The sequence below is a fragment of the Trichoderma evansii genome (assembly GCF_050947405.1).
Source record: "Trichoderma evansii strain SZMC 28006 chromosome Unknown GGI43scaffold_11, whole genome shotgun sequence".
NCBI lineage: Eukaryota > Fungi > Ascomycota > Sordariomycetes > Hypocreales > Hypocreaceae > Trichoderma > Trichoderma evansii.
Window position 1 is genome coordinate 513,704 of NW_028145195.1, and position 25,148 is coordinate 538,851.

A 25,148-nucleotide genomic window follows, 5' to 3' on the forward strand; every position below is an offset into this window, starting at 1 on the left:
TCGGAAAAAGGGAGGAAGATTATAAGTGCCAGAATGCGCTGCGGAACATTGTGCGGAACATGGGCGGAAAACTCACGTTTGATTACCTGCACTAATTACTCAACCAACACTAACCGATGAACTTGGCTGCCATTGGCATTTACAGCCAAATGATGCAATGCGCACTGATGGTCGGATTTATTGACAATGTATTTATGCAATCAGGCATACCTACAATTGGAAGTTGGTGAGGCTCTTAGCGGGTTTCGCCATATATTCAGCAACTACGTACTGACAAAACTTCCCCAGCACCACCAGTGGAGCAAACACGCGATTCAACCATCCGCAAAACATCCGCCAACTCGGAGTTAGAGAACTGTCCAAGCCATCAATAGTCTTGTATCACATCAGAAGACTCGACTTGGGAAAAACAGGAGTTTAGATACAATGATGGAATGCATAAATACTACCGTCACTTCCCTCATCATGATGTGACAATCTACTCAAAGCACCCAGTACAACTTCATCTCTCCCTTCAATAGTCTACTACTCTTCCTATTTTATATCTCTCATCATGGCCGCTGCCCCGACTTTTCCAAAGCCCGACGCTGTCAAGACAGTCCACAAGACGCCATATGATGCTATATCTCCTTTGCGCCCAGAACTCTCCCAGAAGGGTCGCGTCGTCTACGTAACAGGAGCCTCTGCAGGCATCGGTTTGGCCATCTGCCATTCCTTTGGCTTGGCTGAAGCCGCCACTGTCATCCTTACTGGCCGCCGAGAAGGTCCCTTGAACGATGCTGTCAAGGCCTTATCCAAGGACCACCCAAAAACAAAATATATTGGCCAGCTTTTGGATGCGTCGGATCGCTCAGCCACAGAGAAAGCCTGGGCACAGCTTGAAAGTGACGGGATTGTAGTCGATGTCTTGGTTCTTAACGCTGCGCGTGTAGCAGATAGCCAAGCTACGATGATGGAGTTGGGATATGACGAGCTATGGCCCAGCTTTGTGACAAACGTCGGCGCAAACTTGGATCTTATCGATCGATTCTACCATCAAAAGAAGCGTGTAGCCGGGCAAAAGCTGGTAAGTTGCACTCGTTGTCTAATGTAAGAAATCTGTTTGCTTTCATAGGTACTAAGAGATATGCAGTCGCTCATAAACATTTCGACCTTGGCTATTCATGATGTCACAGCCGCCAAAAACTACCCCGGATATTGCACTACAAAGAACGCAGGAACGTTGACAGTGCAAATGGTTGCTCAAGGGGTCTTGCCAGATGATATGCAAGTGCTGAGCTTCCATCCTGGCGTGATATATACGGCATCGGTGGCAAACGCTGGCGTTCCAAAAGACGCCTTTGCATGGGATGATGGTACGATAAAAGCCTCTGATTAGCCTCTTGTTTCTTTTCCTTTTTGTCATTAACAATCGCGTATAGTTAATCTCCCCGCTCATTACGCTGTTTGGGCGACCTCTGAGGAGGCCAAGTTTCTCCACGGCCGCTTTACTTGGGCTGCATGGGACGTGGAGGACCTGAAGACGGAAGAGGCGAGGAAGAAGATTGATGAGGATCAGGCTTACCTCCGCGTGGGAGTCGTTGGACTTTGATTGCCTCTCACGATTCTAAAGCTCTAAGAAGTGGCTGTCTGTGAGCCCATCTCGCAGCATTTGCGTCGTTGCGGTAGCGCCAACCAAAACTCTGTAACTACACTAGCCCTGGGTAGTTTCGCGTAGCATTCCTCCAGAATACGAGATTGTGTTAAATCGACGTTTCCGATTAGTTTCTTCCTCAGCTGGTCGCCCTAAACTTTGAAAGTTAATCCAATCAGCCATATAACTAATAACCACAATGGTAGAGACTTCATTCCTCAGTGTCATATATAATAGGGTCATTTGCCGCCACCTGTAAGCTGAATATCCCTCAATCACTTGGCATTAACGTATGAGCTCGACATGAACAAATTAACCCAGCCCCGTTATAGATTGACAGGCGCTATTCCACCGCCATTGACGCCTAAAGAACAAGCTGATGACAATGCTCTTCACACTTACTGCGAAAATCGCAATCGGGAAGTCTCATTAGATGTTATATGGCTCCATGAACGGCGCACTGGAGGTAAACCGTGGCTGACAGCATCGTGGCGCATGTCACATATTCCTGAATCAGTAGCCGCTGTACTGAACTATGCGCGGCCTATGCCACCAAGAACATTCGATCCGCTACTTTTGGATCTCATCAAGGTTCAACCGGAATACGCAGGGAGGATCTTTGCGCGAAAGAAGTCTGACAAGAGCATTCAATTAAGCGCGCTTGCCAATAACAACCATACTGGAAGGCTATTATATCACTAGGCCGCGAGATTTGCGAATCTTGGTGTGACGCATTGCCGCGAACGAGAGACTTGTTTAATTGCTGGCATGGAATGTTTTGCGACATACTTACACTACTACGACTTTAAGGGGATTGGACACAACCAACTTCTCAGAGAAATACAAAACAGGTTTCCGCAGCCGCCGTACCAAGATGACACCATCCCGAATTTACAAGACACGGCCAATTATTTGACAAGTGGCATGACGGGATTAAACCCTCAGCTTTTGCGAATGCGATATTTGCTTCGGGATCTTTTGATGCCAGCTCGCTCCAATCCAAATTCAATATTCCCAACGCTACAAACCGCCGACTATAGCTTGATTGAGTACAGTGCTGCTATTATCGCAATGGTGGCCCTTGGTGCTGTTCTTTACTGCAAAGAACAAGAGATGGGAGAAACTAGAGCAGACAATTCGGCCTTGATTCTTAGTTTGGCGGGCGGTTTTCTCAGCATCTACCCGCTTGAACCTGGCTCCCTCGAGCTAAGAGTTACAATAGGCTCTACTATAATAATGAAAGTCTCAGAGTGTCCTGTTGAGAATTTCCGAGACGTGGAGCGAGTTACTCAGTGCTGCGCAAAGTCAATGATCCTCAATAGGCTGGAAGAAACGGCGACATTTGGAAATGTCATTCTTACGGCACTGGATTTATTTAGTAATTTTACTACTACATATTAATAACTCTTAAAAAATATGAGGGCTGGGATTTAAGTCTATACGAACCACAAGAGGATGGGGAAGTGGCCTGAATCTACGATAAGAACAACACTACAGCGGCAGCCTCAAGGATGTTTATAATCCCGTACACTTTCAATACAATGCCTACAAGAATTTGGCTCCCATATAGGTACCAACCGCTAAATGACGGCGAGATCATTCGCCTGCACAATACGAATACGTGCCACCGCTACTTGCCAGCTGACCGATCTTTTCAACAAGGTGATGTTCACATCAAAGGAAAGACCTACTGCCACGTGGCTCTATTACGTGCTATGAGCAAGTTTTCTACCGTTAATATTTCTCACCCCTTCTCCCTCTTTTACTTTTGTCTCTTCAATTCTACCGAGCCCTCTTCATCTGGTCGGCAGGCAGTCTATTGAGGCCAAGGCCGATTAGATGGAGAGGGATTGCTTCAGCTCAACTTTTATGGTGAGTGATGCGCAAAAAGGCATTTGGTATTTTTCTGACAGCCTGTCAGGAAGCGAGTCGCCTCCAGATGCTAAATTCGGCCAAACAGATAAACTCTATCCAAATTCTGGATCACAGCACATGGCGATGGATGATATATATGATGCCACGCCCAGGAAAGAGGCAGCGTCAGCTCAAGAACAGACGACCGCTGCACCAAAGTTCAAAGTGTCAAAGACTTTCGGCGTTACATAAAATTGTTCCTCCGCCACACATGTAGCTCATACCGATGACAGTTGCGTCAGGTAAGATCGCAGCCTCTGGTTTCAGTTTGAGAAACGATATTAACAAAAACACCTAGTCTCACGTCTTATTCCCACCCGTCGTGGTGCACCACACAATTCCACAGCACGCTCCTTGCCGATGCTGCAATCCACCATTTGCACTGCTCTGAGCACCCTCTGTTTCTACTACCTCTACTACCTCTACCATCACACCTGTGAGCCTTTTCTTTTCTTTTCTTCTTTTTTACTTTCAGTTATTGACAAATTTCAGAGACTTGGACCCCCAAACTCGAAAGCTCTGGGTTTCACCGTCTTCGTCACTGGAATTCGATCTCGCCCACCCTCTATTATGTCGCTGGGACAACCTTTTCTGTACTTTGAGTCTCTTTTCATTCTTCTTTTTCTATATGGTTATTGCTCAGAGAGTCTTCGAACGGTATAGCGGTTTTGCACGAGGGATGGAAGCAGAAAACTTCATTAAATATTTGGTGTTTTAGTAACGCTGGCTGTGAATTTTTATCCAAGCTGGTTGGATACCAAAATAAACAAGAGTCATATCGCACGCATCCGAAACCTGTGTATTCATTTTATGTAAAGCAAGTAATGCGCAAACTATTTTTTTGTTTTACCAAGCCGCGTGGTAGACGATTAGCCGCTGCATCACGGTAGTAACAGGCCACATCTATCAACAAATAATTCAAATTTCTTCTCTAGAGGGCGCTTGTCTAAGCCCGAGTGCATAGTAAGCTTACTTTCAAATAAACATGGCTCATTCAGCTCTCTTGGATACAAAAGGTCAGCCGAATTGACTACAGGTACGTAATGTGGCGTTTTACGGGAAGAGAAAAGAGTGAAAATAGCTGCGTATCGAGAATCTTTTTTTACTTCGACACTTTTCTTAGCTAATATTACCGCAGCTGATTTTGTTACCACAGCTGATATTATCACAGCTGACATTACCACAGCTGACATTTGTACTTCAGCTAGTATTGTTATCAAAGCAAATGTCCGAATGATGATAGTGGCTTCACGCAGCCCGGGTATAAAAGATGGCTAACTCCATGCAAAAACAATAACTCATTAGCGATTTAACATAGTAGCTACGCAAAGCCTAAGGTACTCTTGAAAAAAAAAAAATGAATTTTTTCGGTCTCAAAGCAACAGCCAAAAAGCAAAAGCAGCTTTTTGTACCCAACGTTTTTAAAGATGGCGATTCCGTCTTTCTCATGTCTGCCACACATCGGGGAGATATGTATCATTTTCGAGCCGCGTTGCAATTAAAAAAGGACTTTTCGGTAGTTCTCTACGGCTCCAATCGCAAAAATAACGGGGAACCTAAGACGAAGGACCTCGAGGATTATCTGGCTGAAACGGTATTGAAGAACAAAAAACATATTTTCGTCGTTCCGTGGGAATATGAAGTGTTAAACGGGGACAAACCACTACCTACAAAGTTCGATGACTGTTACCTTGATAACAATCTTTACCATGGTAAAGACATCCAAAAACACGGCTTACTGACGTACAGCGAGAGTGAATCGACCGGATTAATCGCCAACATCGCCAACGCGCCGGAGCGTTTAAAGGACATCGCTGAAGGTATGGCCATTGTTAGCAATGCCCTAAATGACGAAAAATCAGCCAAATATAAAGAACTCACAATTGAATTCAACAAAATCTGGACAAGAGCTGGGATTGTGGCTGAGAAGAACACAATCCTTTTCATGTATCGAGATACTGGTACGAAAGATCCCGGACCATCAGGTAAATTGGGCGTCTACCCAGAGCTTGATACTGGAAATGCCATTGGAGAAATTGAAAAGATCGTGGGTGACATAGAAAAGTCAAAAGAAAAAGCGATAACTATTGTCTCATGCGGACTTCAAGGTTCCGGCATTGGGGAATACTGGATCGATCTTCGCAAGCTGAACCCTAGTCCAGAAACCATCACTTCAAGAGACTTTGAGGCTTATTTCCTGAAATGGTCATTCAAGCATGGCTATTATAAGATGGCCTCGGGATTTCGGAGCGGCCCTCTGGATTTGTTTACCTTTATGGGTATCCCCACGGTATCGATTGGATTGCGCAACCTGATGGGGGAGACGCGGCACCAACTGCTGGCAAGAAAAGAATTCAAGCGAGTGAATATTCAATATGACCAGCCACGGCACCAAGTAACCGCGGCCGTAGGACCCGGGCGCGAGACACCCCAAAGCAATCAAGCCAAAAAGGATCAAGTCAAAAAGGATCAACCCAAAAAAGCTCCAACTAAAAAAGAGCAAGCCAAAGAGCAAGCCAAAAAAGAGCAGACTCTCTTCGGCTCTCCATTCTGGGAGTTCTCAACACCGGAAGGTGGTGAAGAGAGGAAGAAGCCGAAAGAGCTGAAAGAGAAAAAGGATGCGCAGACAAAGCCCCCCGGGCCCTTTGCTCCATTTGACAAGATTGTCATAGAGATTGGGTACAGATTTGCTTGCGCTCTATATATGAACCTCACCCAATCAGTTCATAACCTAGATGAGCCGCCCACTTGCACCATCAACACGCGCGTTGCGAGACTCTGCTATCCAAATGGAACCAATAAAGAGAAAAAAGAGTATGTTGAGAAGCACAAGGCGATTGATCTTCAAGACTACGAGAAAATGAAAAACAATAAAGACCTCCAGCAGTCAGAGGACATGGTCGCTAAATATAAGAAGGATTTAGATGACGATTGGGAAAAGATGAAAAACTTTTCTTTTTAGTTAAAGTATTTCCGCTCGCTCGTTAGCTTTTCAATTATCTAGTTAACTGTTCCTCTGTCAGCCTCTTCTACATATCAATGGCATTGAACATGACAAGAACTGTATGCTTCTTTGTCCCTAATTTTGGCCTGGACGACGAGTGACTTTTTTTTTGAGAATTCGATTAGGTTCAACACCAAAATCAACATGAATCGAATTCCATTCATCCAAAAGCCGTGCATGTATCTCGTGTAAAGCGAATATCACGTAAATTGCTTTGTTTTGCTATATAGCGACTACGTCAATAGATAACAGACTTCTACTGCAGACGAAGCTTCTATGTCAGCGCGTGTTAGGTAGTAAGCTGACTCAAATAAACATGCCTTGTTCAGCTATCATGGAGACAAAAGACTCAGCTGGATTGATTATGGATGCTGTGGCGCTTTATGGGAAGAGAAAAGACAGCTAAAATAAATGCGCACGCAGCCAATATTTTTGCTTTGGCGTAATTCCCAGTTTGAACCTTTAGTAGGCGCCCAGTCAAGCACATTTCTGAAGATCACCCAAATGCAGGCTGGTTAAAGATTGCAATAGCATTTTGCCAACGGCAAAGCGTTTTTGGAGTGTTCTAGTCAGTCAGTTGCAGAAACGAGATACGGGGATTCGCACCATAGCTAAATTGCCACAGCTGATACGGCGGATCTTGTCACAGCTGGTATTATCGCAGCTGGTATCATCGCAGCTGATACTACCACAGCTGATGTGATTATAGCGGATAAAGATGGCGGTAACTTCGCATAGCTCAAGTATAAAATATAGCCAAATCCACGCAAGAGTAGCTCATTACTGATATAATGAAGTAACTCTGTAAACTCCAAAGTACCTTTGAAGAAATCCTTGATTAGTCGCAGCGCAACAACCATGGCCATCGAAGAGATAGCAGAGGGGTATCCCATTCTGTTTGTCCCCGGAGTCTTTCAAACTAAGAATAAAAAAACCAAGGAAAGGGTTTTTCTCATGTCTGCCACTCATCGGGGAGATATGTATCATTTGCGAGCCGCACTGCAATTAGAAAATCGCTCCGTTATTCTATACGACTCCGATATAAAAAATAAGAATAAAGAGGATAAATGGAAAACGAAAGATCTCGAAGATTATCTGGTTCAATCGGTGTTGAGACCTGGAAGAGATGAAAAAGACAAACAATATATTTTCGTCGTTCCGTGGACATATGATGAAATAAATGGCCGTGGAAAAGATAAAGATGGTAAAGCAAAAACGGCACCTACAGATTTCGCCGGTTGCTTCTTGAACGGAGTAAAGTACAATGGGACAGATCCCAAGAATACAATCCAAAAGATCGAGCTCAGGACGTACAGTGAGGGTTCTGCAACTCAATTCATCTCCAATTGCGTCCCTGATAATAAAGAGCTTCCTAACAACCTCATTAACGGGATGGATATCCCTCCCGATATTTGGAAGCATATCAGGTCAGACGAAATAACGAAAATGTCAGAGGGATTCAAAAGGATCTGGGAGGCAGCCAGGATTACACCTGATGAGAAGGGAGATAAGAACGCCATCCTCTTCATGTATCGAGATACCGGTATCAAAAGAGCCGATACGGTAGCTAAAATGGGCGCCTACCCAGAGCTTGACACCGGGAATACCATCAAGGAAATTAAAGCAATTGTTGAAAAGATAGCAAAACAAGAAAAAACAACGATAAATTTTTACTCGTGTGGGCTTAAAATTGCATCAGAAGAAGAAGCGAAAACCAACCCCGGCATTGGGTTCTACTGGGAGGATATTGAGAAGTTGAAACCCAGTAATGACAAAATCACGACCAGAGATTTTGAAGCCTATTTCCTCAAGTGGTCATACGATAACAAATATTACAAGATGGCCTCGGGGTTCCGGAGTGGTGCTCTGGATTTGTTTACCTTTATGGGCATTCCCACGCTATCGATTGGACTGCGCAACCTAAAGGGCGAAGACCGACATGCATTATTAGCAAGAAAAGAATTCAAGCGAGTTAATATTCAATACGATCAGCCACGCCACAATACGACCGCGTGCATATACTTGGACCTCAAAAAGGTTAAGAGTAAGGATCCAAATCCGAATCTCTTCAACTCCCCATACTGGGGAGACGAGGGTTTCTTCGATCCGCCGGAAAAAGCCAAAATGTTGAGGATCCCACCGAGAAACGACGAAGGCAAAATAAACCAGCAAATAGAAAAGCCTCGCGATTTTGCTGCATTTGACAAGGTTGTCATAGAGATCGGGTACAGATTTGCCTGCCATCAGTTTCTGAATGTCAATCAGTCAGTCCATAAAATAGAAAATCAGCTCTCTCACATCATCAACACACGCGCTGCGAGATTGTTCTATATAAACGGGAATAAGGCAGGTCAACACGAGTATCTGCTACACAACAAAGAGATTGATCAAAAGGACATTGAAGCAATGAGAGGGAAGCTTGAGGATCGCGCTGGAACTTTTCAACAATCAGAGGAGATGATTAAGAGATATGAAAAAGAATTCGAGGAGGACTGGAAAAAGATGGAAAGATTTCATGTTTAGTTGACTGCTACAATTTCTGCCGGGACGATTCGGATGCTTGACCTACTGGGCTTAAGCGTAAGAGTCTTCGAAAGAGAGAGGCGATGCGTTTGGGATGACCAAAAAAGAGATTGGGGATAAGAGACAAAGTTGGTGGAATAATATATTGAATAAAATTTGCACGTCACCGAACGTATCTTCATCTGTCATTTCGTGTATATGTTCAGTTGTTAACGTATAGGAGCCTCATAGTCAGTTGTCGCCTCTTAGTTAGTTATTAAAAGTCGAACCAACGGGTAATTTCTTTATTTACACAGCTTTGTAATAGATTCATGTCGAATAAATAACGAAATCGGAGCAAATCCAGAAGCTCTCAGCTTCCTTATTTACCGTTGGCAAGGAATGGTACAGTTGCCCTTTAAAGGGTGCTTGTTGTACTCGGCGACGGCAGCATTCTTGACAGAATAGTCAATGAGCTTGCCAGTGCCTGGAACCAAAGCCTCCGTAAAATTGAAACTCGATGGGACGGTGAAGCCGCCAAACTTATTTCTGATAGTAACATCGTTCATGATGCCGGTCTGGTTGACGGTAAAATCGTTGAATGGTGGCGAGACCTCACCAGACACGGGGTTGGTTGCAGAGGCATATTCTTGTGTGGCAACCTCCTGCGAAACGCTCAATTGCTTGGCAAGAGCCTGGATGGAGCACGCCTTGTTCTTGGGGTCTAGCAAAAATTTGTTGGCGGCGTACATAGAGGCTATGAATCGAGTCAAAAGAGCAGTTTCAGTCTCATTGCTCAAGGAGGACTCGCGAATAGTGAAAGCGCTCGAGGTGACGGGAGCGACGACGTCAGAGACACGAGCGAGGATATTGGGAGCCTCTCCGGGTGGTAGAGCTTCACTTTCAACAGTGAAAGGATACGTGAGGATAGTGGCATATACAGCTGTGCCGTTGGGAAGGATTTCGTTGACCAGCGCCGAGTATCTTTGGGGAGTTCCACCGACAGTCTAGGGCGCAAGAAGAGAATTGATTAGCCATTGCAATCCTAATACCTTGCCATATAAACTCACCATAAAGTAGTAGTCACCGTTACCGAGCGACAGCCCATATGTTGATAGAACATCTTGGAGCAAGTACGCATAGCCGCTGACGGGCGAATCGATAATTATAGGCTTGCCTTTGAGTTGTTCGACGCTGGTGATGGAAGGAATTGAGGCGAGGACAAGATCCGGGCCCTGATCCAATTGGCCTATGACTGTGACGTTTTGGTTCTGGTTGAAGCGGTAGTTGAGCGCATTGTCAACTGTCGCGGTCAGGATGTCGTATTCGCCGCTGAGGATGGACGCAAAAGCAGCCGCGCTATTGGGAACCTGGTTATAAACAACATTGAGGCCATTCTCAGTGAAGAAGCCCAGCTGATTGGCGACAGAGTAAGTGGCTGTAGCCAAGCTGTACGTAAAGGCTGTAGTTAGAGACTATTTCGTTGGCAGTTAAAGGCGTAGAAAAACTCACAATGCGCCATATTGGACGGTGTCAAAGGCATGACTAGACGCCACAAGAGCAGCCAGCACAAGAGAGCGCGGCTGCATTGTCAACTATAGATGCTGGAAACAAGAGGGCTGGTTTTTAATATTGCTCTTTTCTCCTTGTCTTTTTTTCCTCTTGCATCATAGCATGACGAGGGGCAAGCACTTGGCAGCATTGTTATACTTGTATGTTGTCCCGACAAGGGTCGTACAGCACGCAAAACTCGCCCTGGACTCGGAAGAACTTTGGCAAGGATTGAGGCTAATCATGCAGCGTACCAACACGTTGTGGGTTCGGCCACGAACCATTGACCTTGAACTGAACTGGGGACGGAGAATAGAGCCTAAAAGAGAGTCCCTGTTAGCTGGGCTGGGCTCAGAAAGTCGGCCTTGGAGGAAAGACAACCAGCTGGTCTTTGCAGTTGCCCTCTTTTGCACTTCGGCAGAGACATTGCCTTTTGTAATCGAGAGATTCGGCATAATGTTCGAATCTTGATGGATGTAGGCTGTGGCCATCTGTGGCATGACGAAAATAAGCATCGCGCTATAGAAAAACGACATCTGTTCTACATCTCATTAGCCACGTGCAGTTGGTGGACCCAGAAGGTCAAAGAGGGTAGAGATCGTCTTTGCTCGATATGGCCTGTTCGATCAAACCCCTCAACTGAGTCCCGTTCAATATGCCATTCAATATCCACATCGATCAATGTCCTAGAGAGATTAGCATGGCACTGGACTCCACCATGAGAAATAGGTTCACGCAGCGTCGATATACCACTTGAACTCATCCTATTGCTCAGCAGGTTCGGCATTTCTCTCGTCTTGGCGATGAAGAGTTGTGAATATTATAGTGTGTACATGTACGTAGAAACAATTTCGTAGCTGGGGGCTGAACATTATAGTATACATTCGCCATTCAGGCACGTTATCTACTAGAATCAGATACCAGAGTGCTATAGCGACATTCGCTACAGATACAGCGGCCAAAGCGCTAAACAACCTCCATACGCTTTGGTAGAGCGCCAACTCGCTAGGCACCACAGACTACATGTAACCTATCAATTTTCATGACCTTGCTTTCGACAGCTTCCAAGGATCCCATATTCATTCTCCGTTCCCGGGTTCTACTTCTCTCCTACAAGGATTGGGCACAGTTTCGATCAAGACAAGCTCTTCTACTGCCACAGGCATCGGTATCGCTTCTATTTTATCAATCGCAAGAATTTACTCGAGGCACTATCTTGGAAACGAAAAGCTTTGTTGAATATGCCGGAAACAATTTTTTGGGGAGACATCAATTTCTGATCAACTGTCTGGTAATAATAGGAACATTCCTCTGCATTTTCTATTCAATCTGTTGTAATTTTATTACTCATTAAACAAAAGAAATACGCCAACATTAATTAACCTCTTCATATTTAGGCCGCGGTGTTTGCAAACAAAGCATCTTCAACAATCTTCTCCAATTCCGCCACATCTTCCTGCGTTTGCCCTTGAAGCCAATCTTCCGCCTTTTGAACAATGAGTTCCCAGACGTCCTTCTCCTCCGCCAGCTTCTTCTTCAAAAATACCACAGCACAAAGAGTGGCCAGCACGACGTGAAGCTGGTCATATTGGCCGGGAAGCTTAATGTCCGCCACCGCCGCCGACTTTGTTATTCCCACAATCGTTTCCAATCTCGAGCTCCAATCCCAATTACCAATAAATGTTTGCTCTGAAAATAAGGCTGACATCGGAGTATTTTGATCTGAAGATGACGCCGGCATTGGAGTGCCTTCCTCGTCAGAATAGTCTATCATATCTTCAGATTGGTCCAGAAAGCTATCAAAATCAAAGTCTTGCAAAACGTCACTTGATTTCATGTGTTTGTTAGAATCGGCTGCAGGAAGATGAGTGGATTTTCTCTTGATCGAGGCAGCACCGCCAGCATAAAGACTGTGCGTTTGTGTTGGCATTGGTGGCTTTCCAAAACCGAAACCTCCCACCGCCGGCTTGGATGAAGTTGCGTTTCCAAACAACCCTGACGACGGGCCGCCTCCTTGGGTAGAGAACGAGCAGCTTCCAAACAACGTTCCGGTCGTGTTTATTGATGAACTCCCAAATAGGCCACCTTTAGGACTCATAGAAGAGCCCCCATATCCCTGTTGTTGTGGTGGTGGTGGTAGTGGTGATTGCTGCTGCTGCTGTTGTTGTTGCTGTCGAGCCATCATCAGACTTTTTTTCTTCTTCTGTTCTAATAACCTCCCATCCATTTGATAATCCTGTAATGCGTGGTTTGACTCCGGAGCCTCTCGCCTCATCACTAGACGCTTTTTATTTTGTTGTTCCAACAGCATCAGCTGCATTTGATAATCCTGTAAAGCTTCTGGGCTCATACTTTCCAACATGCCTTGTTGCGCCTGAGCTTGTGCCTGTTGCTGTGCCTCTTGTTCCCGAGTTTGTGTCAGAGGTCTTACCGGCTCCTGTGCCGGAATTCGTGCCATGGTGGTGCTCATCTGAACATGTACCGGAACTTGTGTCTGTTGATGTGCCTGTTGCTGTGCCAATTGTTGCGCCCTAGCCTGTGCAAAAGCCTGTAGTTGGGCTTGTCGTTGGGCTTCTGTAGTTGATGGTCCCGAAGCAGGTGGTTGTGCCATCCCTTGTTGTTGCGCCATCGGCATCATCAGTCCATTTGATGATCCTGCTGGAGAAGGTACTATACTTTGCCTCAACTTCATCGCGTTCGGCGGTGGAACATTTCGCGAATCAGGTCTATTAGCCACGACCTCTTCTTGGGCTTTTGCGACTTTTCCTTCATCGTCATCTATGGTCGCAGTCTCTTGACTCTTATCGGCGTTTTGTTCAGTGTCTTCAATGGCGACAAACGAGCACCACCTGCCGCTGACTTGGAACTGCGTTCCCAGCCGTACAGCTTCCCTCTTGACCATGTCGCTGAATTGGCCCTCGTATCGCTGTTGTAGCGGTTTTCCCTTTTCATCCTTGGCATGGAATATCCAGCCACGGCCATCTTCAAGCTCTCTCGTGGCCTTGCGAGCTGCCAGCTGATGTATGGTGGTGCCTTTTTCCGCAAGGATGGCGATGGGAATTTCCAACGAGAGCGGACCGTGATTCGAGGTTCCTCTGAGAATGACACTCTTGGGCTGGCGATCCGGCGTCGAGTCAGAAAGCAGCACGTAAACAGTCGTGCGACTGAATGGGTAAAGCTGGGGGATTTGAAAAGGTGCTTGGAGGTAACGTGGAACGGTGACAGCTGGCAGATCCACCTTTAGTTTAGAGGTGCTGGACATTTCCAAATCTTTGTCCGGGACGCTTTGATCAAACAGGGAAATCGTAATCTGGTCATTTCCTGCAATGTTGATGTCTGCCGACTCAGTAGAGGGCATCTCCAGCGTCATGGCATCCATTACCTTTTCAATGACCTCAAAGTCGTCCCCATTGTCGTCTTCTCCCACTTCATCATTGCCATACTTGATTTCCAAGGTATAGTCATTGATATGGGGTGTAAGAGCTCCTTTGAGCATTCGAACCAGCATCTTGTCCACTCTTTCGCCATCTGCCACGGCCTGAGAAAAGCCATTACCAGCATGAGCAACGCCTTCAATCAAGGCGTGGCTGGCCATTGCTCCCACGCCCAATGTAAAGACGCGAATGGCGCCCTTGCTTTGAGAGACATTCGTATTGATAAGCTGGAACAATTGTTCTTGGTTCCAAGTCTCTCCATCAGTGAGTAAAATGACTTCGAGATTCATATCACTATATCGTCGGCTAAATATCTCCGCCATTGGATGGTACATTTCCGTACCGCCAAGGTTGGCATCAAATGTGTTGATATGGCTGATGGCCATTTTTAGCGAATTTTCGTCGTATGTTTGGGATCTCTCCCACAGAAACGAGTAACTTGATCCAAAGCTGCAGATATTAAACTTGACTCCTACAGGCAAAGACTTGAGAAAGACTTTTAGTGCCTCGATAACGTTGCGTATCTTGTGCCCGTCGCCCATGCTGCCGCTTCTATCGCACATAAAGACCACTTCGCACATGGCTGTCGGTAGATTGAACCGGGGAACGAGCGTCGCCATCAAAGCTCGTTGGTTTGGAATTGTAGGATGCGTTTCAAGGACAGCCATGGGATCACCGAGGCCAGTGGCGACAATTTGGATGACAAAGTCTTTGTTTAGCTCTACTGAGCTTTGGGATAGAGTAGCATATGCTCTTTGCAGAGACGGCAGCTCAGAAGTTGCAGTGGAAAGGGTGCCTATATTGACAGAAATCGGATGCGATGGCGACTGGACGCTCTTGATAGCTGAGTTGCCAGAGACATCAACATCAACAGTGATACTGATGTGCTCCCCGCTCTGAAAACTTTTCGCTGGTCCCAGGCTGTATTGTCCATATCGCTGAGCCACGCTCGTGGGAATGGTAAATCGCAGTCCATCAACTTGAGCATCATGCTTCAGCTCTCCCAGGTATGTAATTTCGACTTTGACGTTTTCGCCCGTGGGGATATTGCCTAGCGAAGTCATGAAGACATCAGAGGCCTGCGAGGACTGCTCGAGCAATCCTGCCGTCTGTCCTTGTGCAACTGCAGCATCAAAGGCCTGCTTGGCTTCGTTTCGCTCTTTTACGACGCCCTTGATGACACGCGAGCCAGCTGTGCAAGTGAATGCAACCACCGATACTCCATCGTAGAGTGGGAAAAGGTAGTTCACGTTCACAAGATGCTTGAGGGTGCCTATCTTGGGGCTATAAAAGGTCTGCGTCAAGACAGTCCGCGATGTTGAAGAAACGATGGCAGTATGAACATCGACAGAGACAAGAGGAAGAAAACTGCGGTACCCACTGCTGTGGATATAGAGTCCACAGAGAGGCTGAGGCTGGGATCTGAAAGCAGTAAACATATCTGCTCCAGATATCAATGGATTGAGATGGACGCAATTGATATTAGTGAGAAGTAGCAGGTGGATAGTGATGGCAGCGCAGAATAGATGTAGAAATGCAGTCGATGGGGGTAAATAGAGATGGACGTGAAAAAATGTGATTGGGAGCAGATGAAGGGAAGCAGTCAGACGTTCAGTGCTTGGGTTTAAGTGAACAGTTCAACACTCCAACGAAGAGCGTCCTGATAGTGCGGTGACGTTTGAGAAGTTGAGGCCGGCTGAAGCCAGCGGTGGGGGAAGATGCAAGACGAAAACAACAGCTCGCAAGAATGTATTTCAAGAGGGGAAGATGGGATAACTCGGAGAAAAGTAATGAATATTGGTGAAGGCTGATGAGGATAGAGAAGAGAGGGATACATAGGGAGGGTGTCGGGGCTTTAAGTAGTTTTCCACAGCCTCAATGGTGATACCATCCAAGAGGTAGATTCCACTTAATGCAGCCAACCATCTTACACGGTTGTATCTGCATCCAATTGAAAGAATGGCCTCACAAAGGCGAATCTTTATTCCGGCGAGGCATCAATGCTTTGGCTGCCGCCTAGATGCGAACCACCAATGAAAGTCTAGAGAGGTGCCAAACGACCAATCAAAAGCTCGGAGTGGTGAGTCACCTGAGGCATACACTGTGTAAATATTATTCCTGTCTCTTGATTTTTATTTTATTTTATTTTTTTCGGCCTCTCGTTATTCATAGTAAAGATTTTATTCTTATATGAGTCTAGTGGTTCATGTTGTGGCAGAAGATGCGATAACTATGGCGTTACGCAAATGGCGAATTGCTGTGCCATCAGTGCCCTCAAATTCTCTCTGTCACAACACATGAATTGAACCACTCATCAACATCATCAGCTTTCTACCATTCGTTTGGACAACTCTTTCAATTCCCACAGCTTCAGAGATTACTGGTGTGTTTTCCCAGTCAATTTACCCTAATAAAGTGAGGTGGTTCAATATCCTCTCCCAGTGCCGTAAGGCAAAGCTCACACTATGTCTCATCCTCCGTGACCAAAGCTACCCCTCTGTACGGCCGCAATTTCCCGATAAGAGATGTGAACATTACAAATGAATACGAGGAAATTCATTCGTTCATTTATCCAGCTATAATCAGAGTATGGGATATGCCCCCCATCATTTTCCTCTTCTTCTTCATTGTCACCGCCATTTGATTCTGCATACTGCACACGAACAAGGATTGTGTTTTGAGATTTAGGGTATCACCTCTGAACATCCATAGCAAACGGAAATACGCCAGGCGTGTTGAATTGTTTATATAGAAAAAAAAGACTTTGCAAAATTATGTAAAAGTTTTGTAAAATGAATTCACTGCTATGAAAATATGGCGAAGTCGCACATTCGTTATAGAGGCAAACTCTGCAACGGACAATCCAGACGTTTGGGCCTTGAGGTTCGTTTCGAGGTCAAACTCACTATCCGTTTGGTGTTAGACTTTTTTTCTCCTCCTGACTGGTCAATCAAGTCTTGATCGCAAAGTCTCTATCGCCTTTTCGTCGGCTTTTGCCATGTCCTGTGAGTAGTCATGTGTCGGTCTTGCGCATACTACACTTAATTTGCCGCTCGTTGAGAGTTATTTGGTCACCATACATACACGAGAACGCGCTGTCTGAGTCGATAACACTTCAGTCGAAGTCCAAAGCTTTGATAATTGAAGACTCTGAGGACCCTGAAGACCCTGAGGACTCTGAAGACCCTGAAGACCCTGAGGACCCTGAATACTCTTTGGGTCATGAAGACCCTGAAGACCCTGAATACTCTTTGGGTCATGAAGACCCTGAAGACCCTGAATACTCTTTGGGTCATGAAGACCCTGAAGACCCTGAGGACCCTGAGGACCCTGAATACTCTTTGGGTCATGAAGACCCTGAAGACCCTGAGTATCCCGAGGACCTGGAACATGCAGTTGACTGAACTGTCTCCCAGGTATCTTTATCGGAGCGCATCGCCTACTACCCTTGCCGGCTGTTGTGGATGGAATTCGGGAGTTTGGCTGAAAATTTGCACTCTTCTTTTCTATGAAGGTGTGTATACTGCATTGTTGTCGGCAATGGGACACGCATGGTCCTAATGGTACAAGAGTTTCCCTTGATGAGACACCAAAGATGAATATATCGTCCAAGTTTCCTACTTCTACCTCCCACAAAAGGCCATATACACTCTTGCACATGATGACGGGCTCTATTATGCCCTGATAGCAAACATGGAGCCATATGGTTTGCCCTTAGGTGACGCGCATTCCTTTCTACAAAATTCGCCGTACGAGAAGATGTCTACCAGCAATTCATAAATGACTGTGACGGGGAGTTTACGAACAATTGACACCCAATTTTTATTCTGCGCATCGTAATAACGCTAATAAATATTGTTTAATTGATAAAATAGTATCTACATTCACGATTTATATGTGTACTTTTATTTTGCGGTCCTTATTTATTCTCGCACCGCTCGCCCCGTTTGCATGGCAGAGATCTCAAACGTGCTCGCTTCTTACGGTCTCTTCAGATTCACATTCTCCTCGAGAATATTTGATTCATTCAACTCCCTCTTCTTAGTTTCATCATATACTTTGAGCTCTTTGACGACATTCATGAGCTCTACAAATGCGTCACAGTTCTGAGCCATCTTGCTGATTGTCTCCAGACTGCCAACGTATGATGTCACTTCATCCCAAACGCTCTCCATAGACTCTCCAAGTCCACGGGCCCAGAACCCTGCTGAATTGGGCTCGGCATCCTTGATTCACGCGAAGCTGGCCTTTATCATCCTCCCAGGTGACACAAAACGCCAGGATTCTCTCGGGGGTGGAGCAGATTTCCAGAGCGATGCGGTACCCGCTGTATTCCCAGAAGAGGCGACGGCCAAAGATATCAGAGAAGAGAGGAGAAGCAAGGGCGCCGAAGAAGGTGCTCGCAGACAGGATGGAGACAATGGACGACTCCTGGGAGGCGGCGATATGAAATCGCTAAGTAATGAAAGCTTGTGTCAGATACACTTCTAGTAGTGCCTTGCAGGGGTTCGGTGTCTTCCAGAAAACTCCGTGTGATTTTATCGTGAATTATTCTTCTCATTCTAGAGTTATGCTTTGGGTATGGATTTTGCTCATCAATCCTCCGGGACCATATTGATGGCATGGCCATGATTCCACTGATGGTGCCGGCATTGCATCTATGAAAGCAGAAAACTGTGGTTAGTAAAAGAATAACGGCTAAAGTGGAATTAAAATGGCACAAGGGTTGATTCGACTTACCCATATAGGGCGCCACTGGAGGCGAGGAAGAAGCCGCCCGCGGTAGCGATGGTGCTCTCCTGGAATGTGCCGGCCAGCTCTGTTGGAATAACGAATTAGTAGGAGTAGAGAAATATATACGCTACATATAAGGCATGATAAGGTCTCTTTGGTATACAAGAGATGGATATAAGGAAGACGAATCTCTACTAACCCTTTACACATTCGTTGGCAGCATTTGGTCAAGGTCTTTGGCCAGATCCTTAGTTCCGTAGTAAGAATAGGAAAGCCGTTCTCATCAGTAGAATATGAGGCCACTCGAGTCTGCCTTGACGTTGATGGAATATATAACTGTGCCATGCGCCAGGTACGCCTAATTGTCAAAGGCAAATTGACGCTGCAAAAGGCAAATAATAGCTTGCCATTGATAAAGCATTTCTACTGGAAAGAATCTCCCTATCAGTTATCGATGAAAGGTCTAGCCAGGCCTTGATGATCAATCGTATTGTGTCCCATTGCAATCGCTCTGTTTTGTAGCCATTCCCTCGCTCGCCATTATTCAAATTGATTTCGATAAGTGCTTGCCGGTCATTTGGTTCTTCAATCCCCGATTGATTGAGTTTTCCAAGCATAATTTCGAGCATCTTCCTATACCGTATCAAAAGCCCTGTGTCTTCCTCAGTCCTTTCAGTCCTATATTCATCTGCGCCGGGTTGGTTTGGATAGGCAGTGCGGTCCATCGCCTCAGGTTCGTTCGAGCTCTCCGTCTGTCTTTGTAACCTCGTCTAGAGCGGGTATATTTTCATCGGTGCTAGCTATTATGGTCCAACGGTTAAGACATCAGTTTGTGGTATCACTACGATCCACTGAAGACCGAGGTTCGACTCCTCGTAATGGCACATCCTTTTGCATTCCGTCTAATTTTTTTGCTTCCTCTTCTGCATAATTGATTTTATGTTCGCTTACAGTTTTACGCTCGGCTGTCGCACTGCGCTTGAAGGTACATACGCCTCATCTAGCCCAGGAGGCTGCTCCGCACGCATTTCAACATTTTGTCGAACTGCTTGTCAGATCTTCAGGAACGAGTTGACAGTCGAAGGTTGGCAGTGCTGGTATTTGGATTATTTCTAGCTCAGGCTCTGGTGACATGGATGGAGATCTTTCTTCTATATTGGCGGAGGCTATGGCTTGGGAGAGTTTGAAATGGCGAGGCGACTGAAGCAGTTGATGTGGCTGAATGGGAGAAAACTGTTGTTCTGTGGGCAGAAAGGTCTTTGACAGCAGGTGGTATATCCGCAATGTACAGATATTGGCCGTTCTTGATATTGAAAGATGACAGCTCCGGTCGAATTGAGGCAGAGTTCATATAGTGTGCATCCGAAGATGCTGAGCCGGCATTGAGCGAGTCTTCCGGCGTCACAGGCAGCTGTTCCACCTCGTGTCGCCTAACGTGGCTTCAGCACATATTCAAAGCAGTGACCGAATGTATATTATTCTCAACGAATTCCATACCGAATGACTACCTCTACTTCCTCTACTGCCTCTAGGCCCGAGGTCATTCGTGATCGCTTGCGTGGTGCCATGGTACGGCTACTGAAGGCTGGCCGACCAACGGAAATGATCAAAGGTTGGTCAAAGGCATTGAACTCGTACTTTGTTGAGAAATACAAAGCTAAGTGATATTGCGGCTAAAATAGAGATCAAGGATGAAGGAAAAGCAAAGCAAAAATAAAACTGTGCATGTAATCATAGGATGGCACCTTTCAATTACAAGTGCCACAAGACTCTTTTGGCATAGCGCTGTAAGGTCAAAGAATAGGTACAGTTCTTACCTATACGCACTGTATTTTAGGCACTGTATTTCAAACAGCGATAGCGCACTATAGCACTATAAGGTGCTATAAAGTGGCTACCTACTTGAATTTAGGCCAAACAACATAATACTCTGCACTGAAATTTAGGTGATCTACTGAAATGCTGGCAATGTGCTAAACCCGGGTGGACTATTGATGCAGCGATGCGAATCCCAATCTCGCCACGGCTTCACATTCAGCTTCAAAAAAAAAAAAAAAAAAAAAAAAAAAAAAAGTAATATTTTCTTATGTCGCGAATGCATTTACGTTTGAGAATTGATTATAAAATGTTTATACTACTATTTTGAAATAGAAAATTATATTTCGGTGGTTCCTGCCATCCCCTTCTATACATTCGCTTCGCTTTCATCCTACTATTAGTGCTCGCGATAGTCTTCAGGAGGCCGACCCAACTCATGTAATAGTAGATTCTCCAGTAATCAGATACATCCCCATACGGAGCTGTATAATGTGAATATTTAGGTATTTTTTCTTGCTGAACATGAATTGAACCTTTCCTTATCTTTTGCGTACGATACACAGAGTTCCGTGAGCAGTCGCAATGATTCGTGATCATCCGCCAAAGGTCCAAGACAAGCTGAGATGAAAATAAATCAGAACAAGCTACCAAGAAGTTTTCTTTTGTGTAACCACTGTCCAACAATCAAATCCTTAGTGTAGTACAGTACAACAGCAAAACAAAGTTTTTTTGTTGGCTTCACAGCATATAAATACCTATGTGAAGAGCAAAGCGTTTCCAAATCCCACGACTTGCACTCATCTATATTCTATTAAAAAAATATTCAATGACCTTTTAAAATACCTCATTGGAGCTCAAATGATATTTCTGCATATCCCTATGCATCAAATCAACGCCAAATAGCCGCAGCACATCATTGGATCGATTTCGTTGGCGTCTCATTGCTGTAGCATAGCATCTCATCAAGCATCTCCTCAAGCATTTATACCCATCCTACCAACTGCTTCTGCCACTTCTATAGCTTCTACATCCATATATCCAAATATCTCCATTGCCTTCTCATCTCGCAAGAATACACCAATAATACAAACAATGTCGCAGATTACCCCTTTTTGTGTCTACATCCACGGATGCCCAGGCTTCCTCAACGCAACAATATGCAACGAGCTGAGCCACCTCATAAACGACTCACAGGTCTTAAAAATAGGCGTCAATCCAAACGACCTACCCCATAGGGCCCATCTCAGATCATCATCCCCGTCTGTTGAAAAGGAGATACTATTGTATCTTCGCTATCTTCTAGTCGATACACTCAAAGACTCGAAGCGCCATTCATGGATCTTTTCCGACTTCCGAGGCGCAGCGAGCATAAACAGCACTTTGCCTGTCGAAGAATTCGAGATTGCCGCCGACAAGATGGAATTGCCATTCATTCACGTCATCCTTCGCTGCAATCCGCAAAAGGTCAGAAGCCTTTCCGTTGTTGGAGAAAGTCTCCGGAACACCAATGCCGTTGACTTTGCGGTATTCGAGTCTATCAGAAAAAAAAATGAGATTCGGGCTTCGGGAAAGTCAAATGAATTGGAGCTTGATATAACGGATTTGGATCCAGCAGAGGCGGCGGGGAGGATATTCATGGAGATATCCAGGATTTTGCATTTCTAAGAGTAGTTAGCATCATGTTTAATACCTTGGGAGCGATTTGTAAAGCCCATAATGACACTCATTTGTGTCAATAGAAGTGCAATAGAAATAATAAACGCATATACACCCATATTCTACAAGGCCTTATTACACCAAAGCTTGTATCACCAAGTCTGTACTATCAATCATCAGCCAAATAAGAGACACGCTGGGCATAGTAGCCGCAAGGGTTAGTATTTTGTTCTTTATCTTTTATTCTTTGGCGATTCGGATTCTAGTGCGATAAATAGGGATTTGGCTGTGCAATTCTGCAGCCAGCCGTGTCGTTACACCTTTTCTGCCATCTGATCTGATATCCTGACAAGGCATCGGGAACGCCGAATACCAGCCGCCTCATTTTTTGACATGGTGATTCTTTCGTCTTAAACTTTTATCTCTCTTTTTTCTTCTTTCCCCTTCATAAAAAGATCATCCTTTCTTTATGTGCAATTCGATTTCTTTCTATATGCGTCACCCATCTAGTCCTTGTCCAGTCGCACGGCAGCGTTTCTCTCGATGAAGTTCAAGTCTACTTGGTGACCAAGCAGCTCACGGATGTTCTGAATGGCGTATTTGATCATAGTCGGTCTCTCCAAGCTGAGACCGAAACCGTACACTCTCAGGTCCTTGGGCAGTCCCATGGCCTCCAACATTTCCGGTCGGAACATACCACTGTTGCCAATCTATTTAAATATCCACGGTTAGCATATCAGGTATCTCTTAAATGTTAATATTCTATCTTTTACCTCGACAAGCTTCTTCAAGCCCTTGTGGTAGCTGAAAAGCTCCATACTGGGCTCTGTATAGGGGTTGTATCTATCTCTAGTGTTAGTGGCGAGTAATATCTGCAATTGTAGTCTATCTTCTTACGCTGGCTTGAATTTGAGACTAGAAGATTTTATTAGCATGGATACTTGAATAGAGGTTTATAAAGCGATTGATATATACTCACTCAGTCAATCCCATCTTCTTGAAGAAAGTCTCGAAGAATTCCATCAGACCACCGAGGGTCAAGCCGTAATCGGCAATAACACCTAGTATAGTTGTTAGCTTTTCCGCTCATATTCTGAAATAGAATGATTTCATATTTGAGTAGCCATACCTTCGACCTGGTGGAACTCGCAAAGATGTGTGGCGTCAACGGCCTCGTTTCTAAGACATGGTAAGCTTCTGCTCTTGCCATATGGACCTAAATATATGTGTAATTACCTGAAAACTCGGTCGATGGAGAAGTAGCGAGCAGGAGGAACGCGTCCATCGGGGCCCTTCTTAGCGGCCAGCTTATGCAGCATGGCAGCTGAGACGGAGGTTGTGTGAGTGCGGAGGACAAGTCTATAGCTTGTTAGCCTCAAGTAAACCATTTTATAACATCTTTTTCCACGAATACATACCTTAATGACTCCTTCTCTGCCCAGGGGTATCGGTAACCAATTGAGCCATACTTTCCGTTCTCGTGCACCTGCTTCACGTTCTCAAAGTACTCATCGTAATTTTGTCTGTCGTCCGCAGAGACGGGACCAGGTCGGCCAGCAACCTGGGGGTCGGAGATGTAGAAGGTGTCTTGCAGATCACGAGCAGGGTGTTGCTGTGGGACGAAGAGAGCATCGAAGTTCTATATATTCTCGTATTAGCATTCGTGAACCATGCTGCCTATAGTAAAATTGAAGGTCTCCATAGGTTGAAATTCGCAGATTGATACATACCCAGAAGCCGGTCTCGATGTACTGGTTGGTAGGCATCTCAGTGAAGCCAGTCTCGAAGAAGATTTGTCTATCCAAGCATAGAATATTAGTACCCCAATTCAAAATTCAGATCTCTTAGGATTGCCATTAAGCAGCAAAGTCGACTAACCGGAATTCGTGTCGCATCTTGTTGAGGGGGTGGAGAGCTCCAGAAACTTGGTTGGCGCCCAAAGCCTTGAAGTTGTAGGGCTCTGAATTTCCCACTGTTAGCAAGCCTTCGAAACCAAAAGATTACCTCTCGCTGGGCTACTAACTGAAGTTTGCCGACTTCCATGATCCAGACGCCAGCATATCGGCCGTCAAGTCAGTTTCCTCCTTGACAATCTCCAGCGCAAACTTGGGTCCCTTGGAAATCTTGAAGGAAATGACCTTCTGGGTGTTGAGCAGCTTTCGCTTCTTCAGATCGGCAATGATCTTGGCATCGTGTGATTTTGTCTCCTTGATGAACTGAAGCTGAGCTCGTGTTACGTCCTCGATCGTGTCGACCTAAGCAGAGGAGTTAGATCATATAACCACTTCCCTCTTTCAAGATCCTCTTTCCAAGACCAAACTAACCAGCGCAACCAGCTTGTTGTCCTCCTTCTTGATCCATTTCTCTCTAAAGGCCTTGCCCTGGCCAACCTTGGTCACATTCTTGTCGCCGATTGTGGTCTCCAGATCGGAAATAGAGAGGCCACCAAGAGCCTTGTGCACCGCTTCGAAAACTCGAGCCTCGTGGCTTCCATGCTGAACAATCTCCTCGGCCTCAGCCTCAAGAATCGCCTCTTGTCGCTCAATCTGCTCATAGACAACCATAGACCGCGAAGAGAGACGGTCCAGAGCAGCCTTGGCAGTGTCGAAAGGCACATTGGGGAAGGCCTCGGTCGAGAGAATCTGGTCGGATTTGGCCAGCGCCTGGAGAATCTCCAGGGCGATATCGCCGGTGGAATCAGCGGATACGGGAGCCATGATGACTTTTGGAGGCGCTGGTGACGTTTGTGTTTTGGCGCAGCGCTTCTTTTTTTTGTATTTTCGGCTTCGATATCGGGTCGCTCTCAAAAAGGTGACTCAACTTTTGGTTATCAAATGGAGGGGGAGGGGCAGAATCGCGGATAGCGCTGCAACAATATTCTTCCGAGCCGCCAGGGCGATTT

At 45.5% G+C, this 25,148-nt stretch overlaps 12 protein-coding genes and 1 non-coding gene across 13 annotated transcripts; 8 read left to right on the forward strand and 5 right to left on the reverse strand.

The window, feature by feature from the left end:
* The first annotated feature begins 121 nt into the window (after positions 1 to 121).
* GGI43DRAFT_406229 (SDR family NAD(P)-dependent oxidoreductase) lies at positions 122 to 1,760 on the forward strand. Its single transcript, XM_083206124.1, has 4 exons — positions 122 to 226; positions 289 to 1,066; positions 1,133 to 1,355; positions 1,422 to 1,760. Exons 2-4 carry the CDS (start codon positions 554 to 556, stop codon positions 1,589 to 1,591), a joined length of 906 nt encoding a protein of 301 aa, XP_083060171.1. The 5' UTR covers positions 122 to 226; positions 289 to 553; the 3' UTR covers positions 1,592 to 1,760.
* A 42-nt stretch (positions 1,761 to 1,802) lies between these two features.
* On the forward strand, positions 1,803 to 3,437 carry GGI43DRAFT_406233 (uncharacterized protein). The gene has a single exon (XM_083206125.1). It carries the CDS (start codon positions 2,402 to 2,404, stop codon positions 3,032 to 3,034), a length of 633 nt encoding a protein of 210 aa, XP_083060172.1. The 5' UTR covers positions 1,803 to 2,401; the 3' UTR covers positions 3,035 to 3,437.
* GGI43DRAFT_406235 (uncharacterized protein) lies at positions 3,423 to 4,338 on the forward strand. The gene is made up of 3 exons (XM_083206126.1): positions 3,423 to 3,789; positions 3,846 to 3,983; positions 4,040 to 4,338. The coding sequence occupies exon 1, from the start codon at positions 3,473 to 3,475 to the stop codon at positions 3,737 to 3,739; it is 267 nt and encodes an 88-aa protein (XP_083060173.1). The 5' UTR covers positions 3,423 to 3,472; the 3' UTR covers positions 3,740 to 3,789; positions 3,846 to 3,983; positions 4,040 to 4,338.
* Positions 3,423 to 4,338, forward strand: GGI43DRAFT_406237 (uncharacterized protein). Its single transcript, XM_083206127.1, has 2 exons — positions 3,423 to 3,789; positions 3,846 to 4,338. Exons 1-2 carry the CDS (start codon positions 3,774 to 3,776, stop codon positions 4,208 to 4,210), a joined length of 381 nt encoding a protein of 126 aa, XP_083060174.1. The 5' UTR covers positions 3,423 to 3,773; the 3' UTR covers positions 4,211 to 4,338.
* A 346-nt stretch (positions 4,339 to 4,684) lies between these two features.
* GGI43DRAFT_427793 (uncharacterized protein) lies at positions 4,685 to 6,519 on the forward strand. The gene has a single exon (XM_083208878.1). The coding sequence runs from the start codon at positions 4,905 to 4,907 to the stop codon at positions 6,507 to 6,509; it is 1,605 nt and encodes a 534-aa protein (XP_083060175.1). The 5' UTR covers positions 4,685 to 4,904; the 3' UTR covers positions 6,510 to 6,519.
* Positions 6,520 to 7,408: 889 nt separating this feature from the next.
* GGI43DRAFT_427797 (uncharacterized protein) lies at positions 7,409 to 9,079 on the forward strand (the record flags this gene model as incomplete). The annotated part of the gene is made up of 1 exon (XM_083208879.1): positions 7,409 to 9,079. A coding segment is annotated over one exon (1,666 nt), but the record flags the coding sequence as incomplete, so codon positions are not given.
* Positions 9,080 to 9,366: 287 nt separating this feature from the next.
* On the reverse strand, positions 9,367 to 10,862 carry GGI43DRAFT_56387 (ABC transporter substrate-binding protein). Its single transcript, XM_083210022.1, has 3 exons — positions 10,566 to 10,862; positions 10,124 to 10,502; positions 9,367 to 10,060 (listed from the first exon to the last, which is right to left on the reverse strand). The coding sequence occupies exons 1-3, from the start codon at positions 10,640 to 10,642 to the stop codon at positions 9,440 to 9,442; spliced, it is 1,077 nt and encodes a 358-aa protein (XP_083060177.1). The 5' UTR covers positions 10,643 to 10,862; the 3' UTR covers positions 9,367 to 9,439.
* Positions 10,863 to 11,835: 973 nt separating this feature from the next.
* On the reverse strand, positions 11,836 to 15,912 carry GGI43DRAFT_406245 (von Willebrand factor type A domain-containing protein). Its single transcript, XM_083206128.1, has one exon. It carries the CDS (start codon positions 15,475 to 15,477, stop codon positions 11,998 to 12,000), a length of 3,480 nt encoding a protein of 1,159 aa, XP_083060178.1. The 5' UTR covers positions 15,478 to 15,912; the 3' UTR covers positions 11,836 to 11,997.
* Positions 15,913 to 17,883: 1,971 nt separating this feature from the next.
* On the reverse strand, positions 17,884 to 19,497 carry GGI43DRAFT_427801 (uncharacterized protein; the record flags this gene model as incomplete). Its single annotated transcript, XM_083208880.1, has 4 exons — positions 17,884 to 18,264; positions 18,522 to 18,696; positions 18,779 to 18,857; positions 19,200 to 19,497. 4 exons carry the CDS (start codon positions 19,495 to 19,497, stop codon positions 18,019 to 18,021), a joined length of 798 nt encoding a protein of 265 aa, XP_083060179.1. The 3' UTR covers positions 17,884 to 18,018.
* A 74-nt stretch (positions 19,498 to 19,571) lies between these two features.
* On the forward strand, positions 19,572 to 19,656 carry GGI43DRAFT_t119. The gene has a single exon. It is a non-coding gene; the product is annotated as a tRNA-His (tRNA).
* A 37-nt stretch (positions 19,657 to 19,693) lies between these two features.
* On the reverse strand, positions 19,694 to 20,497 carry GGI43DRAFT_56445 (uncharacterized protein). The gene is made up of 2 exons (XM_083210023.1): positions 20,270 to 20,497; positions 19,694 to 20,202 (listed from the first exon to the last, which is right to left on the reverse strand). Exons 1-2 carry the CDS (start codon positions 20,338 to 20,340, stop codon positions 19,890 to 19,892), a joined length of 384 nt encoding a protein of 127 aa, XP_083060180.1. The 5' UTR covers positions 20,341 to 20,497; the 3' UTR covers positions 19,694 to 19,889.
* A 1,185-nt stretch (positions 20,498 to 21,682) lies between these two features.
* Positions 21,683 to 22,255, forward strand: GGI43DRAFT_384256 (uncharacterized protein; the record flags this gene model as incomplete). The annotated part of the gene is made up of 1 exon (XM_083203490.1): positions 21,683 to 22,255. The coding sequence occupies one exon, from the start codon at positions 21,683 to 21,685 to the stop codon at positions 22,253 to 22,255; it is 573 nt and encodes a 190-aa protein (XP_083060181.1).
* Positions 22,256 to 22,503: 248 nt separating this feature from the next.
* On the reverse strand, positions 22,504 to 25,086 carry GGI43DRAFT_56450 (phenylalanine--tRNA ligase subunit alpha). Its single transcript, XM_083210024.1, has 11 exons — positions 24,571 to 25,086; positions 24,270 to 24,501; positions 24,125 to 24,206; positions 23,977 to 24,043; positions 23,665 to 23,885; positions 23,483 to 23,605; positions 23,376 to 23,425; positions 23,226 to 23,307; positions 23,144 to 23,161; positions 23,020 to 23,089; positions 22,504 to 22,956 (listed from the first exon to the last, which is right to left on the reverse strand). Exons 1-11 carry the CDS (start codon positions 24,961 to 24,963, stop codon positions 22,753 to 22,755), a joined length of 1,542 nt encoding a protein of 513 aa, XP_083060182.1. The 5' UTR covers positions 24,964 to 25,086; the 3' UTR covers positions 22,504 to 22,752.
* Positions 25,087 to 25,148: the final 62 nt, after the last annotated feature.

Excerpts from the sequence above, each read along its gene's own strand:
- GGI43DRAFT_406229 (XM_083206124.1), top strand. The coding sequence starts at position 554 with ATGGCCGCTGCCCCGACTTTTCCAAAGCCCGACGCTGTCAAGACAGTC. Across the intron at positions 1,067-1,132 it reads GTGTAGCCGGGCAAAAGCTG|TCGCTCATAAACATTTCGAC; the intron begins GTAAGTTGCACT and ends AGAGATATGCAG. Across the intron at positions 1,356-1,421 it reads CGCCTTTGCATGGGATGATG|TTAATCTCCCCGCTCATTAC; the intron begins GTACGATAAAAG and ends AATCGCGTATAG.
- GGI43DRAFT_427793 (XM_083208878.1), top strand. The coding sequence starts at position 4,905 with ATGAATTTTTTCGGTCTCAAAGCAACAGCCAAAAAGCAAAAGCAGCTT.
- GGI43DRAFT_56445 (XM_083210023.1), bottom strand. The coding sequence starts at position 20,340 with ATGGCACCACGCAAGCGATCACGAATGACCTCGGGCCTAGAGGCAGTA. Across the intron at positions 20,203-20,269 it reads GAAGTAGAGGTAGTCATTCG|GCGACACGAGGTGGAACAGC; the intron begins GTATGGAATTCG and ends AAGCCACGTTAG.
- GGI43DRAFT_406235 (XM_083206126.1), top strand. The coding sequence starts at position 3,473 with ATGGAGAGGGATTGCTTCAGCTCAACTTTTATGGTGAGTGATGCGCAA.
- GGI43DRAFT_56450 (XM_083210024.1), bottom strand. The coding sequence starts at position 24,963 with ATGGCTCCCGTATCCGCTGATTCCACCGGCGATATCGCCCTGGAGATT. Across the intron at positions 23,426-23,482 it reads TCCATCGACCGAGTTTTCAG|AAACGAGGCCGTTGACGCCA; the intron begins GTAATTACACAT and ends ACCATGTCTTAG. Across the intron at positions 23,308-23,375 it reads CGAGTTCCACCAGGTCGAAG|GTGTTATTGCCGATTACGGC; the intron begins GTATGGCTACTC and ends CAACTATACTAG.
- GGI43DRAFT_56387 (XM_083210022.1), bottom strand. The coding sequence starts at position 10,642 with ATGCAGCCGCGCTCTCTTGTGCTGGCTGCTCTTGTGGCGTCTAGTCAT. Across the intron at positions 10,503-10,565 it reads ACCGTCCAATATGGCGCATT|CTTGGCTACAGCCACTTACT; the intron begins GTGAGTTTTTCT and ends CTTTACGTACAG. Across the intron at positions 10,061-10,123 it reads ACGGTGACTACTACTTTATG|ACTGTCGGTGGAACTCCCCA; the intron begins GTGAGTTTATAT and ends CTTGCGCCCTAG.
- GGI43DRAFT_406233 (XM_083206125.1), top strand. The coding sequence starts at position 2,402 with ATGGAATGTTTTGCGACATACTTACACTACTACGACTTTAAGGGGATT.
- GGI43DRAFT_406245 (XM_083206128.1), bottom strand. The coding sequence starts at position 15,477 with ATGTTTACTGCTTTCAGATCCCAGCCTCAGCCTCTCTGTGGACTCTAT.